Raw genomic sequence first — 16,020 nt, forward strand, 5'->3', positions numbered from 1 at the left:
TTTACTTGTACAATTGTTTGCACTAGTCATGATCTCGGTCCACTCTAGCATGATGTACTCACACAAGTGTAAACATTTCACTGAAAAACATGATTTTATTACGCTCACAAGCTGGCACATATCCCATATGCGCAAGGTATGATTTACAGCAGTGCATTGTTTAGTTTACAGATGATGGAGAGATGACTGTAAACAAAACAAAAAAACACAATTTCATAATATCATGCCTTGTTTTGACGAAAAGGTATGAAAAAATGATGTTTGGCTATATTACAAAATATATACAATTCCAGTTAATAGTGTGCTGCAGACTGATCAAGAACGCATTTAAGGAGACACAAACCATTGCAGACTTCTCCATACTGATCATTCCACAGATATATAAACATCTGCCTGTACCTATTTTGTATCAATGGACAGGAACTACACAAGATGAAATCTGATACTGGAAACAAAATGTCAGACCAACTACATCTTAAGGCCAATCGACGGGCAGGTTTACTGGTGTTTACTGGTAGCTGTCCAATCACTGCGAAGTCCTGAGCTGAAACGAGTCACCAGCTTCCGTATCGCCGACCAATGACTCTATTAAGTAGGCGGGATTTTCTACCCTCTTCGGCTTCTGATTGGTTCGCTCTAGTGTCAGTTTCACGTCAGGCTCTGCTCCTACGGGGAAGGAACGACGGCTCCTAAATCTTTCATTGAGAAAAGGCGAAAGGCGAGACGAAAACGTAAATTTTAGTCTTCGGTGAGTGGTTGATACTTTATAAATAGATAGAATATCAAATGGTTCATTTTAAATGAGAGTAATGTGGTTGTCGTTGACGTATTTTCCATCCTCTTACCGTATGACTGGCTTTTCCGCTGTCACAAGACAACTGTGTGAGGGAGGAGGGATTGATGTTGCATCTATGCTCCTGGATGGAGACGGAGGCCTTCAATGTGGCCTTGTGAAAAAGCTAGCTACTTAGTAAAATGTTTAAGAACAGCGTTTATATGTAAATGGCTTTTCTTTAGATTCGTGTGGCTTTATATCAGGACAGAACCTGATAGCTTTGCCGCATATTTAATGAATACGCCGGTGTCACCTTTCCCACCCACCATAAGTCACATAGGCTATGCGAGTACTTGCTAGTAGGAGGATAAAGTAGATGTGTGTGATGTTGCCTGTTAAATTTGCCAGTCTATGGGTAAAACATCCACTCCCACTATCATCCCAATCCCTGGTACTGAGGTAAGAACCCTGTAGCCTCGATACACATGGAGAGAGTGTCACGCCAACCTCCTTTAAAAAAAAAAAAAAAGGGAATTAAATGTTCCCCTGCTTATCGGCACAGTTACATAGCCCATAGAATATGGCTCAAGACCTTTTCTGAATCGTCAGGAGCCAGTCTTTAATTCGGCATACACATAATCCATCAAGTAGCACTCAAATTCAATAACATTTCAACTGTTAGAGTTGGTGCACACTACTTGCTATTGCCACAACGATTCACGTTCGTGGAATATTGGGTTAACAGGCGAACCAATTCTAAAAGTTGAAAGTTTATTGAAATAACTGCCGCTTACTGGAATGATATGTCTGCCGAATTGAAGAATGGGCTCATAATGATTCAGAAATGGTTCTAAGTCGTATTTTAAGGGCATGCACCTTTGCAAATAAGCAAGGATGCATTAAATTTCCACATTTTTTAATATAGTTTGGCGTGGCTGTCTATCCATAAAAGAAAGAACAGCACAGCATGGCTAAACAACCCCCCTTCTCCATACTGAGATAAGCACGCTCTATGACCAGTCTGTGCATTATCTAGAGCATAAAACTCTCTTTCAGCCACCAAGAAAACGTCATGTGAGGGGAGAGCAGAGGGTCTGTTCAATAGTCTATTTTTCTTGGATGGCATGCAAGTCTTTTATTTTGTCCTAATAGTGATAATGCCCAAGACAGAACTGGGTTGGATTTTTCAAAGTTCAGACCTTGTTCAAAGAACAAGCCAATGGTATGAGAGGCCTTGACTTTGTTGTTCACACACTCACTAACACATATGAAATGTTCACATGCATACTGTATATAAAGCACTGTAATATACATGCATACGCTAAATGCTCACATATATAAATACAAAACACTTGCTCATATGTAATATACTTGCATTCACTGAATGATAATTTAATAATTTCTCTATCTTCCTACAGTCCCTGCAACAGTATGTACCGGCAATGCAGGCAATTTATCATTAATTAAGCCCTTATTTGCTAGGGTTAATTGTGAGTGGTATAATCTTTCATGTTAATTGCATTCATTATGTCCAGTACATTGACAGCCTGTATATTGTAATATGGTTTGCTTTTTTTTTTGCTTTTCTCTCTACAGAAAACCATGCTTCATACTTGATTCTTAATTCTTCAGTTAGTAACTAAACTGTGCAATGCTGGACATTTAATGGACTATATTGCAACTCCCTGCAACAATCTACAAATACTATAAACCAGTGAACTGAGATCTCTGTCTTTACCTTAATTTAATGCTCATAAGAGCAATGAACCAAGGCAGAGATAGTGATTGTAGATTGTTGTTTGTTTTCCAAATATTTGTGCATTATAAATATACAGTATAATGTCATATGTACATGTACATGTGTGTGTGTGTGTGTGAAAAGCAAATTTTGAATTGAATCCTACATGACCCCTCATACAGTTGAAGAAAGGCGTTTTAACTTGATTAATTAAGAGTGCTTTGGATTTCTCTTTTGATCTGTGTTAGCCTCCAGCCAAAATGATCCACAGCCTGTTCCTGGTTAACGCCTCGGGGGACATCTTCCTGGAGAAGCACTGGAAGAGCGTGGTCAGCCGCTCCGTCTGCGACTACTTCTTCGAGGCCCAGGAGCGCGCCACCGAGCCAGAGAACGTCCCGCCGGTGATCCCCACGCCGCACCACTACCTCATCAGCGTGCTCAGGCATCGCATCTACTTCGTGGCCGTTATCCAGAGCGAGGTGCCGCCGCTCTTCGTCATCGAGTTCCTGCACCGAGTCGTTGACACGTTCCAGGTAGTTTTCATGCCCTCTTCTTGCTTCCTTGTGTTCTCTTGGTCCACTGCCTTATTGATCGATCGAGTGTTTATTTTTATCTCTGGTTTGAATGGAGAGGCTAGTCTTCGAATTCATCCTTTCTTCCTTGTTTAAATTTCACTTATGTCTAATTTATAAAACCCATATCCTCTCTGTGTGTCTGTGTTATCAGGACTATTTTGGAGTGTGTACAGAGGCCGCCATCAAGGACAATGTGGTAGTGGTGTATGAGCTGCTGGAGGAGATGCTGGACAATGGCTTTCCCCTGGCCACAGAGTCCAACATCCTCAAAGAGCTTATCAAGCCCCCCACCATCCTCCGCACAATGGTCAACACTATCACAGGTACAGGACAGGAAAACTAACATCTTTGTCCATAGGCCACAGTGGCTGTAACCTCCAAAGTGTGTCAGACGCTGCCACTATTTGAAAGACAACTCGATCTCAACCCTCAAACGATGGTTGGTTACCTGCCAGAGTGGTTGGTAGAGTAGAAACTCCCCAGACTCAACCAGAATTTAGCAGCTTTTGACTGGTGGCTGAAAGTTCTTTTCCCATTCTGCAGGCAGCAAGACTGTGATAAGGCACTCACTCAGTTGTAACAGAGGCTGGAATTACATTTTTGGCGTTTTATAACCCAGGGCCTTGGATCATGTTTCACCCTGCTGAATGATGTGTGAGCTGTCCCCGTGTTGTTATATAGCTGGAAATGTGTTGTCTAGGTCTGCGTGGAAAATAATTATCTTCCCAATACAGCAGGCCTTGGCCCCAGAGAGGTTGACAGTGGCAGATTTATTGCAGCATGATGACAGAATATTTCATTGGGCTTTTTCAGTCTTTTCAATGTTAAAATCTCAAAGGGGATGTGAATACATGACCCTGTGACATAAGCAGTAGTTAAGTCATGACAGTGATGTTAGATACTTCTTATTTATTTGCCCAATGTGTTGGCGAGGAGAGGAGTGCCTGGATTGTCCTTTTGTTTGTAGCACTCTTTTTTTTCCCCGTTTTCCAAGAGCACCCGACACATTTCTTATCCTAGTTTGACAATATAGAGCTACCAGTCATTTCCTTTTTTTCCTTTTTTTCCACAGTGAAGCTCTATTAATGTGAAAATTTTACTTTAAATGTAAAGCCATAAATATGTACAATATGTCCTATGCAGTTTTTTTGATGATGTCATTCAACAGGAAAAAATACTTCTGGGTTCATTTGTTAGTTTTTCAAGGACTGCTGTTATATTATGTAGTCCAATGTTACTGTATTCTCCATAGAAGAGATGAGGGCAGCTGATGAACTAGGGAGCCAGAGAGCTGACATCACATTCAAATAAAGTGATTAGGTCAATATGTTATCGTGTGCTGTGAGACTGGACCGAATCTGTGTGAATGCTCAGCCTTGATTATGGCACAAAGGATCGCAACATCAAATCCTGTGTATTGGCAAACATACCTGTTATTTCACATGTGGTTCATGTGTGTTTTCCAGGCAGCACCAATGTGGGTGAACAGCTCCCTACAGGCCAGCTGTCAGTGGTGCCGTGGCGGCGCACCGGGGTGAAATACACCAACAACGAAGCCTATTTTGACGTGGTGGAGGAGATCGATGCTATCATTGACAAGTCAGGTACGGCTCTGCACTGAACACAAAGACACTCTGCTGGCCAATTAGACCAGTAAGACTTCCATATTAGGTGTTATTTCTTAGTTACTACCATTGTGCTATTGCTTTATTACTGAAAGACAGATACTGTATATCTGTCCATATTGGCCTTTCATTAAAAATTCGCTATTGGTCAGTCAGTGTTGTCCATCTCCGATATGATGGAGTGTGTTTAATTCCATGTTTATTGTATAACTGATAAATACTACACTGAGGTTGATGGGATTGGACTAGGAACACATCTATGCGAAGCCCTCAAGCTGAATTTATTTTCTTCTTCTTTTTATCATCCTGAGTTTCAGTGGAGAGTCCCACGGTCTAAAAGCTGTTTCAGCTTTTCTGCTCTGCCAAGCATACAATTTTGGGAGAAACGCAACATTTTTGATTACTGTGTGGAATTTATTGGCATGAAAATGGTCAGATATAAAGATATTGAGTATTGGCACAAAATATCAGCTATAAGCAGGTTCAATCCAAAAACATCAGTATCATCTTTCCAAACCATTACTAATATATGGATTACTAATATATTATTATCGTAGTAGATAGTATTATTAAGTTGTTTTTACCCTGTTACATTGTTATTATTGTTTTTGTTATTTTCTAAACATTTTCCCACATTCTTCCCCCCTCTCATCCATCAGGCTCCACTATCACAGCAGAAATCCAGGGAGTGATTGATGCCTGTGTGAAACTGACTGGCATGCCCGACCTCACCCTCTCATTTATGGTGAGTTTTCTAACCCGTTTCCCAGCATTTAGCCTCCATTTTCTACACACTCCACCAGCACTGACCAGCACAGATAGCCCAGCTCTTACTTACTCATACCTAATAATGTGTGCATCTATGAAAATAATAAACTTAAGTTACCAATAGAGTTACCAAGTTGGCACACAACAGTAATAAATGAAATCCACCAAGATAAACAGCAAAAGTCCTGAATTAAAAACAGTAGTAAAATGGGTAAAAACAAATTTTATGAAAGTCCGGGTACAAAAAGTGTGTTTAAAGATGTGATTTCAAAGATTTTACAGATTGTCCTCAGATTTCCTTACCAAACAGAGATACTCTGGAGATACACAGTATATAAATGGCAAGATTTTGCTTATTACAGTCATTTATCACCATGTCAGTAAACAAAAAAAGAGGATACATGAACCACTGTCACTTAAATAGACGTTGGAGATGAGGTTATCTATGGAGCCGCTGAGAAGCCTTGTATTTGGCAACAATATGCCTACACTCTCAAAAAAAAGTGACAGAAGTACTCCTATGTGGTACATTAATGGTCCTCACAGTACAACTTGAGTTGTTTACGGAAAAATAAGCAAAACTAGACAACTGTGTTCACTTACCCGTATGTAAGTGTACATCACAGTGGCAAAGTGCAAATGCCAGTGCCTTGGTGTTGACGCGTCATATCTCCTGCCTGCAGTGCACCATTGAAGCGTCAAAAGATGTGTGTCAGAGGAAGTGCGTCAAAAGTCACATGCACAGTGTTTGGAAAGGGTTTGTCTGAGCACAATAGGTAAAAACAAACTGGCTAGGATTATTAAAACAGCTGGAAAGATAGTAGGCTGTCGGCAAAAGCAGCTGGATGACCTTTACAACACACCCGTACACGGTGAATTTTACTCACCCCCGGATCTTTCTGACCCTCTACCCTCCTCTCCCAGAATCCCCGGCTGCTGGACGACGTCAGCTTCCACCCGTGCGTTCGGTTCAAGCGCTGGGAGGCCGAGCGGATCCTCTCCTTCATCCCCCCCGACGGAAACTTCCGGCTGCTGTCCTACCACGTCAGCTCTCAGAAGTCAGTGTTTTCTCCTCAGCCTCTGTCCATGTCACGCTCATCAAAGACGCATTACACACAAGTCATGCAGGGTTCCCACCGGTCAAGGAATTTCTGGTTTGGTTTTTGGTTTTTAGCTGGTTATTCTGAACTGAATAAAACATCAACAAACCAGGAAGGAATACAATATTGAGGTTGTGGAAGAGCTCTGATTTAATTGTGGAAAGTCATTGACATCAGGGCCACAGTGGGAACCCTGGTCATGGCTCATTCAGTCGGCCCCACCTGCCTACATAGACTGACATTATTCACCCCTTCTTTCTCCTCCCTTCTCATTGTGTCCATGCAGTCTCCATCCAGTAAAGTCAAGAAGGTATTTCGATGTATTTCCATTGCAGCTGGAGCTTCAACTAAAGCTACAACTGTGTTGTTCAGTGAAAGCTGAACAAAATGAAGCATCCACTTGATGATAAAGTGGATAAATAAAGTAGAGTAGCAGTATGTTGGTGCTAGTAATACCACTCCATTAGTCCAGTTGTTCTTTTGTATTTTGGTGGCTATTTGGATTAGTGTACTGTCCCCAAATAGCAAAGCAGAGGCTTGATGTTAGTGTAGCCATATCTCTCTGCATAGTTTTCAACCATTTCCAATTGTTGACCCTGTAACCTGTGATCATGTCATGATATGCCATGAAGATCTATGTCCATGGGTCAAAACAGGTTGGATTCACTCAATTGGAAAAAGACATTGTGAAATGATTCTCATTGTTGTAAGAACAACATAAATGTTTCACTAAAATATCCTTGATAACTACTCCCCCAGACTGTAAAAAAGATTAATCTGTTACCTTTTTCTCCAGTAATGTCTGTCTGTAAATGCAGTGGTTCATCTACAGTCCCACATAGACTCTGTCAGGGTGGAAAACACTGGCTGCTAAAGGTTAAGATAAGAGAGATAAGGAAAGATCAAACTGATCCTGCGGGGAATTTTAGTTTTTACTCTGCCAGCCACTATGGCAGGTGACCAGTTATTGGTAAACTTGACCATTCTCAATCCAAAAAAAATGGTATGTATTATTATTATTATGGTATTTATTATTCTTGGCTGGGTGGAAATGCCTCAGATACAGCTGATGATGATGATAATAATAATAATAATAGTGGGTAGGTTGTGACACACTGGGCAGGAACACACGCATTCTCTGCCTTATTTCAGTGAATCAGGAGTGATGATTTATGAGAATCATGATATTTCTACCAAGATTCAATACTTCGTACCCATGGTGAACAGTGCATGGATTTTCGTCTGTTGAGCTCAACATTAAAAACATCATTGAAGCAATAATGCCCAAGAGGATGTCCTTTATGGGGATTATGGGTATGACAGTGATGATACAGGTACGAGTTGCAGCGTCGCCCATAATCACAATAAAGAACATCCTTCAGTATGTTATTGCTTTTATACAACAGTTACCAGTGCATGTGTACTGTCTGAGATGTTTTCTCCAAAGTAGTGTACATACACAGGAACGAAAAAACCAGGAGAAATCAGAATGTGAAGCGCTGGTCCGGGGGCTTGTGTTACTGACCTGCTGTGTGTCGGCCTGCTTGTTCCGCTTGCAGCCTGGTGGCCATCCCGGTGTACGTCAAACACAACATCACCTTCCGCGAGGGAAGCTCCCAGGGCCGCTTTGACTTGACCCTGGGCCCCAAGCAGACCATGGGCAAGGCCGTGGAGTCGGTCCTGGTCAGCAGCCAGCTGCCGCGAGGCGTCCTCAACACCAACCTCAACCCCTCCCAGGGGACGTACACCTTCGACCCAGTCACCAAGGTACTGGAGATTGTGTGTGTGTGTGTGTGTGTGTGTTTATAGGCCCGTTTGTATGACTGTGTGCATGAAAAGCTATGGCTAGAGGTCAGTCTTGTTACAGGGTATCTTGGTCCTTAAAGTCCAAAAAAAAAGTTTTAAAATAAATGATCTAAATTTAGGCTTTAAAATGTTAGAAAGTTTTTGAGATCTGAGACAAAATCCTCATGTTGGAACCGTCTTGGTGCGCTTGAGGCTCGTTAATTTTGAGCAGGTCAGAGAGGCAGCCTGACAGTCTTTGAGTCGTCTCAGATATCTGGAGGTTTTAAAACATGATGGAGATTTGTCAGCACAAAATCTGCAGCGCCTTCGTAGTATGAGATATGGAAATACAAGTTTGGAGAATAGTGAGCAGCAATAGCCAATGAGGGCTCAGAAGCAAACTAAGCAGAAGAGATGGAGACTACAAAACAACACAACATCATCATGGCTTTATAATTTACCTCCAGCTCTCACTTCAGAACAGACAACCCCTGCTGCCTGCGTCTCTCCAACCATTCTCTCCTCCAAATTTGGCACCTAGCCCTCTTGTGTTTTTTCTTTTTTCCTGCACAAATGAGTGCAAACACAGTAAGTGCCGGAACCTGGTCTTTCTTCTTAAGTTCCTTTTTTGCACAATCATGTGAAAAACAAAGTCATGTTTCATGTTTTGTTTTCGGTTATCAAGAATCCCTCACGACCAAGTCCAAGTGAAGGATCTTTTGACTAGTACAACGTGTAAACCATTTTCATTTTTCATCATATCTGCTGAACTTCATGTTCCTTAACAATTAATTTCCTGTTTTCTTTTTTCTTATGCTGCTCATTTATAATTTCAGAACTTTTGTTAGCTATGTTAAGTTTAGAACATGTTGTTTTTGCTGCTTTGTTTCTTTTTTTGTTTTTGGTTTTCAATTTGGTCTTTAATTCAATTCCAGGTAGCATTAAAAAGATCTTAAAAAGTCTTAAATTTAGCTTTGTAAAAACTGGCAGATGCCCTGTGTTACATGAATGTATATACCCAGATAAATAGTCCCTCCCAACGTGTGTGCACACTAGTATCATAATGATGACAATAATTTCCAGGTCTTCAGCAAGGGGAACCAAAATGTTTCTATTCTGAAATAGATCCCTGTGTATCACACTTTTTTAAGAACAGGTGATGTTCAGTTTGTCAGCCAAGCTTAAGTTACCTTCTCTCTTTCATTCTATGCTGTTAATCCTTGTGTAAGAGTAGGTGTGACCTTTTTTCCAAATGGCGGTGATCTCATGTTGATGTCTTGTGTTTTGGCTAGTTGTTGACTTGGGACGTTGGGAAGATCAACCCCCAGAAGCTTCCCAGTCTGAAGGGCTCCATGAGCCTGCAGGCCGGGGCCTCCAAACCCGATGAGAACCCCTCCATCAACATCCAGTTCAAGATCCAACAGATGGCCATCTCAGGTACACACACACATACACAGATATACAGCCAGACACATTTACAGACCTAGAACAGTCATGGGGTCAATCACCGTACAGTTTAACCAATCCCAGAAGTGGATGTTCTGTTAACAAAAATATAAAAGCTTCTTTAAAAAACCAAAAAGGTTAATGTATCCTGAATGGGATTTGTATCCTGAATTAAATTATTGAGAGTGAATGTGAGAAAGGTAGAGAGGAGAAGTCACTGTGTCTGAAAAAGTGCAGTCAAGGATCCACAAACCTCCCCATACAAGAGTGCCTTGATTTCTGGAAAAGCCATGCCATGTCACACTGTGTTACAGGAACAGTGGCTTTCTTTTCCACCTTTTTCACATTTTAGAAACACCATCGAAGGGCACCTTGTTCACATTCCTGCTTACACACACACACAGCATACCAGATTCTTCGTTTTGACATGTTGAAAGTAAACTGACCCCAAGCCTCTCTCACACGCCAGCAGCTTTCATCACATAGCCTGCTCAGCTGACATCCACCTGACAGCCCCATTCTGTGAGCACAGTCACACCTCTACCATTAGGTGGCGCCATATGCAACAATTACTCCACTCATGAAATCAGAGTGGCAACTTCTAGAAGAGTGCAAGTTAATTCTGCAGCAGGATCAGGATCAATTCACTTTGAATCCATTCAATTCAGGAAAATAATTGTGTTTTTTCTTATAGCAGTGCTCAGTTTTGATACACATAAGTACACATTTTAGGCAGTTGTCGACCCACTCTGATTTCACATATTATAATATTTGTTGTTATAAAAAATAATATTCAGCTGTAGAGTGACATGGCCTAGTTGACCGTCATATTGCCCAGCTACCATCAGCATACATTGCATTGAACACACCAACCAAAATCTTCAAATACAAAAAAAAGTATGGAATTTTGAAATGGAAGTTCAGCAAACTAATTCAACTAAATATCTGGATTGTTCCTAATTAATAAACCCGCTGACATTCCATCCAAGTCAGCTTCATGTGTTGCCGCTCACCCCTTTAATAGCACAAGCGATATGCACATCAGATGCTTTGTATTGGGAACTGACTGTTGTGTCCTCCTTCCACAGGACTGAAGGTGAACCGGCTGGATATGTACGGCGAGAAGTATAAACCTTTCAAAGGCATCAAGTACATGACCAAGGCTGGCAAGTTCCAGGTCCGGACATAGAGGCTTACCGCTCTGTGGCCACCGGACCGAACCACTACAAGACCGAGGGGGAGGTTGTGATGGGGGGAACAGAGGAGGAAGGGGGAGGAGTTGGTACATTCCCTGTATATATGCATTTCAGGATTTATCCACACAAATTGGAGGCTCCCCTGTAGCAGTTAAGGATGGACCCTTGCACATGAAAACCTCTATTGAAGTAAAAGAGTCTAATATACAGTATACAGGTTAGAGCTTGACTCAGTGCTTAAAGTGTTAACCCAGCGTGACCCGAACCCAAAACATTTCCATTTCCGTCCAGGGGATAGAGCTTTTCGTGAGGCCAAACCCAACTAAAGCCCAATATTGCTAATACATTTCTAATGACATATTGCTGATAACATTATTGTTCAGTAATAATTAGTAATTTTCCTGAGCCCAACCCCAAAGCCAAGCAATTACATGAAAAATTCATCTCAACTTCCAGTCAGGTCCCATCAAGTTCAGTCATACATTTCAGGCTCTAATAAAAATAGGTCATAGGCACAATCTCATACTGTACTGTGTTTCAGCTTTTGTTACAAGCTGTGAAACTGATCTGTCAGTCACCTTTTTACATGATATTTCATCGTCCTTGTTGAGTTTCTCTTGAGAGATGTGTGCTGGTGACAGTTACTTGCACTCTTAACTACGGATGCACAAATATCAATACAGGTATTGGATATGGGGCCAATAGTAGGTCAAAATAGAGTTAATGTCAGAAATCCATGCAGAGCAACTTGATTTTCAGTGTTTTTCACACATAAGGATGTTAAACCTCTGTAGAAAAGGTAGAAAAGACTGGAATTATATCACAACCATTTTTTCCCAGTGACTCCAAACTCCATAGTGAACTCGATATAGTTCTGAATTGGTACTGGCAGTCAGGCTTTTGCTGCGCTACCATCGTTGGAAAAGGCAGATGTGAAACTTGTAAATCAAGGTATGAATGAGCATTGTCGATTATTTTTTACAGATCATACTCCTAAATGTCTTCCCTGTGCTCCTTGAGGGGAAAAAGTCCCCATGAAAAGTGATATGGCTGTTTCCCTACTCCTAGCCTCACACACCCTCTGCTGTTCCCTTTTCCTCTGATCCCCTGCTTTCCCTCTCAACTGTTCCAGCACTCATCTGTTTTCTGTTTACATTCCTCTCTGTTCTATTCTTGTCTTCCTCTTTTCTGTTTCCAATAATTTGATGACTTTGTCAGCAGCACTGGAGTCAGCGTACTGACACATGAGAATGTGACACTGAAGCCGTCCTCTTAAATCATGCACTACCACATCTGCTGGTACTAACATTTCCTTTTGACGCAAATCAAACAGTTGTAGTTACTGAAGCTGTGTGCTAGCTATTATTGTCATGTTGATTCGTTGAAATATTTCAGGTAGAAGTCTACCTATTTTATTCATTTCAATAACTTTGATTATTTATTAGTTGTGACAGATGATGATAACTGAATTGTGATCCAACTGCTGAAGCACCATGCCTTGTATACTGTAGTGCCCTTTCCTGCATACTGTCATTAAATTCTGTAATGCTTTAAAATGAACTCTACAAAAGCTTGTATTTGGCCCCATTATGAACCATAATATGAACCATGTCCTTCCCTTAAGACAGTGATACACACGGCAACTTTTTGGGCAATTTTGATGGCAGCCATCCCTAGGGATTTGCCTCAGTGATTTTTGTTTTAATCAAATAGGAACATGTAGCCAGGAAAAGTTTGACCTGTTTTTTGATTCTGTGTCAGTTTGTTACCTGTCTCTCAATTGCCCAAAAAACTTTCTCAGTGCATCACCACCTTACAGTTAGAGAAACTGTTCTAGGCAGTGGCTTGGGTTTCCTCTGTATGAGTGTTGTGTGTGTTTACTACGGATTCATGTTGCTCTCTCTCAGCGTGTTTACATGCACAAAGTGTTCCGGATACTGCTTCATATTCCGAATAAGATCATAAGCTGTTTATGTACATGTTAATATCCTCATCACAAATATACTTGCATACATTATATAAGCATAACATTCTGAATGTTACCATGGCAACTGAGCTGGCACAGTCTGCAGAAACCAGCGGTAAAACTCAGAAGATGCACACATGCCTCAGTGTCTCTGCTAGAGTCCACCTACACTATCATATTGGGTGTCCCACAATTGGGATATGAGCTCATCTGGGTCATTGTAAACAGGATATGGGGTATACATCTCAAAAACAACAGTATGATTCCAGGTAATACTGGAATATTAATGTGCTTGTGAACACACTGACTACATATTGCGGTGTGATGGCAAGATACCTATGAAGAATGTTAAAGGTTTGCGTTTTATGTTTACAGCATTTTGTTTGTGTGTTTGTCAAATAGCCTCCAAAGGAGTTTTACAATGGTATAAAAATAAAGAAAATAAGATTTGAAGTGCTATATCTGAGTGATGATAATGCTAATTGGTGAATTAATATTTTATGCTACCAGTAATAGGTCAGTGCATGCAATAAGCTACAATTCCAGTGAATGTTCATAATACCCATATACATATGGATTTTTGCAACAATTCAAGGCATACAAGAATATTTCCTTGTTGTCAGCCTATGGATATGTAATTTATTTGTACTTACTGTGAACTTAATTGAAAATTGAGCATTGTGATTGTTCCTATCAGGGCTTTGGTCATGTTGAAATACTATAGATGCAATAATTCCCAAATTCTTTTATGTTGAGGACTCCCAAATAGATACACCTTAGGCTGAGGACCCCCACTTGATTTGTGTCCTAGGGAGCCCCATGAGTCTATACTGTAAGTGAAGTGAGTGAAACCTTTCATCAGAACAGTCATTTCTGTGTCATTCTGTGACTGTTCTAACTTCATATGAATTAATAGCAGGAGCATCAGTTCTTTGTTCTCCATTATAATGATAAAAACTACAAGATCAGCTTTGCTCTGACTAAGGTATGGCGAAGGGCCCACACCTTACCATACCCAACTGACAGCCATAAATAATAGTGAAGTACCCCCTCATGATGTTACAGGAACTGGTTTAAAACCCCCTCAAGGTGTCACAGGAATCTGTTTGGAAAGCCTTCATGACATCAAAGGAACCAGTTCAGAACCCTCTCCTAATGTCATAGGAACCAATTTAAAACCCCCTTATGATGTCAGAGGAACTGGTTTAAAACCCCCTCATGATGTCACAAGAACTGGTTTAAAACCCCCTCATGACATCACAGGAACCAGTTCAGAATCCTCTCATGATGTCACAAGAAATAGTTCAGAACCCCCTCATGATGTCACAGGAACCGGTGTAGAACTCCCTCATGATTTCACAAGAACCAGTTCAGAACCCCCTCAAGATGTCACAAGAACTAGTTCAGAATCCCCTCATGATGTCATAGGAACCGGTTTAGAACTCCCTCATGATTTCACAAGAACCAGTTCAGAACCCCCTCCTAATGTCACAGGAACCAATTTAAAACCCCCTTATGATGTCACAGGAACCGGTTTAGAACTCCCTCATGACGTTGCAAGAACCGGTTCAGAACTCCCTCATGTCGTCACAGGAACCAGTTTAAAACCCCCTCATGTCGCCACAAGAACCAGTTCAGAACCCCTCATGATGTCACAAGAACTAGTTCAGAACCCCCTCCTAACGTCACAGGAACCAATATAAAACCCCCTTATGATGTCACAGGAACCAATTTAAAACCCCCTTATGTTGTCACAGGAACCAGTTTAGAACTCCCTCATGACGTCACAAGAACCACTTCAGAACTCCCTCATGACGTCACAGGAACCAGTTCAGAACTCCCTCATGTCATAGGAACCGGTTTAGAACCCCCTCATGATGTCACAGGAACCGGTTTAGAACTCCCTCATGACATCACAAGAACCACTTCAGAACTCCATTATGACGTCACAGGAACCAGTTCAGAACTCCCCCATGTCATAGGAACCGGTTTAGAACCCCCTCATGATGTCACAAGAACCAGTTCAGAACTCCCTCATGATGTCACAGGAACCAGTTCAGAACTCCCTAATGATGTCACTGGAACCAGTTCAGAACCCCCTCCTAATGTCACTGGAACCAATTTAAAACCCCCTTATGATGTCACAGGAGCCGGTTTAAAACCCCCTCGTGATGTCGCAAGAACCGGTTCAGAACTTCCTTATGGCGTCACAGGAACCGGTTTAAAACCCCCTCATGATGTCACAGGAACCGGTTTAGAACTTCCTCATGACGTCACAAGAACCAGTTCAGAACTCCCTCATGATGTCACAGGAGCCGGTTTAAACCCCCGGTTTAAAACTCTCATGAAATCTCACAGTGACTGTTTTAAAAATCCCTGATGGCATCACAAGGACTGGTTTAACTCCTGCTCATAACATCACAAGGGCAGGTTGTAACCCCCCTCCTCCCAATATTGGATGATGTCACACGGGTTGGTTTTAACCCCCCTCTGTTCCAGCTGGCCGGACTCCACTCCATAATTTACTGATGACTTTAACCCCTCCAAAGCCTACAACGTTTTCTCTCTCTCTCTCTCTCCCTCTCTCTCTCACACACACACACACACACTTTTTCCCCTCCTCCTTCTTTTCGTCTTTTAACTCTTCACCGGACCCCAAGCACCATCGACCAGACACTACTTTTAAGTGAGAGAGAGAGAGTTATGTCAAAATAAGTTTTTTCCTCTCTCCTCTCTCCTCTCCTCAAGAGTTTTGTGCATAAATATTTCTCTCAGCTGTTGGAAAAGTGTTGTGTTCTCATCAGCAGCAGCTGTATTTTAGATATTTATAAGTATTCAGAACTTTTTTTTTTTTTTTTTTTTGCCTAATTGCTTTTAGGGTTTATCATATCCATGCTACTTTTCGTTTTGCAAACGTCTTTCGCGCTTTAAACGAAAAACAAACACAATTGAAGTGAAGAAGAATATCGAGGCATTTAAAGACCCTGTCGTCACGGGTGGTATGTTGTTACTTCTTACTGTTGGCTATATTCTTTTCTTTTGGGAT

The 16,020-nt window shown here is 41.4% G+C and overlaps 1 protein-coding gene across 1 annotated transcript; it reads left to right on the plus strand.

Annotated features, from left to right (window-relative positions):
* The first annotated feature begins 669 nt into the window (after positions 1–669).
* On the plus strand, positions 670–13,407 carry ap3m2 (adaptor related protein complex 3 subunit mu 2). The gene is made up of 9 exons (XM_071536891.1): positions 670–748; positions 2,762–3,046; positions 3,240–3,411; positions 4,555–4,692; positions 5,373–5,458; positions 6,406–6,539; positions 8,141–8,348; positions 9,659–9,803; positions 10,901–13,407. The coding sequence occupies exons 2-9, from the start codon at positions 2,774–2,776 to the stop codon at positions 10,999–11,001; spliced, it is 1,257 nt and encodes a 418-aa protein (XP_071392992.1). The 5' UTR covers positions 670–748; positions 2,762–2,773; the 3' UTR covers positions 11,002–13,407.
* Positions 13,408–16,020: the final 2,613 nt, after the last annotated feature.

This window comes from Centroberyx affinis, unplaced genomic scaffold (genome assembly GCF_046629955.1).
Source record: "Centroberyx affinis isolate AG114_WGS23_722 - 3 ecotype Tasmania unplaced genomic scaffold, CSIRO-AGI_Caff_v1 ptg002955l_1, whole genome shotgun sequence".
Taxonomy (NCBI): Eukaryota; Metazoa; Chordata; class Actinopteri; order Beryciformes; family Berycidae; genus Centroberyx; species Centroberyx affinis.

Excerpts from the sequence above, each read along its gene's own strand:
- ap3m2 (XM_071536891.1), top strand. The coding sequence starts at position 2,774 with ATGATCCACAGCCTGTTCCTGGTTAACGCCTCGGGGGACATCTTCCTG. Across the intron at positions 3,412-4,554 it reads AATGGTCAACACTATCACAG|GCAGCACCAATGTGGGTGAA; the intron begins GTACAGGACAGG and ends TGTGTTTTCCAG. Across the intron at positions 6,540-8,140 it reads TACCACGTCAGCTCTCAGAA|CCTGGTGGCCATCCCGGTGT; the intron begins GTCAGTGTTTTC and ends TTCCGCTTGCAG.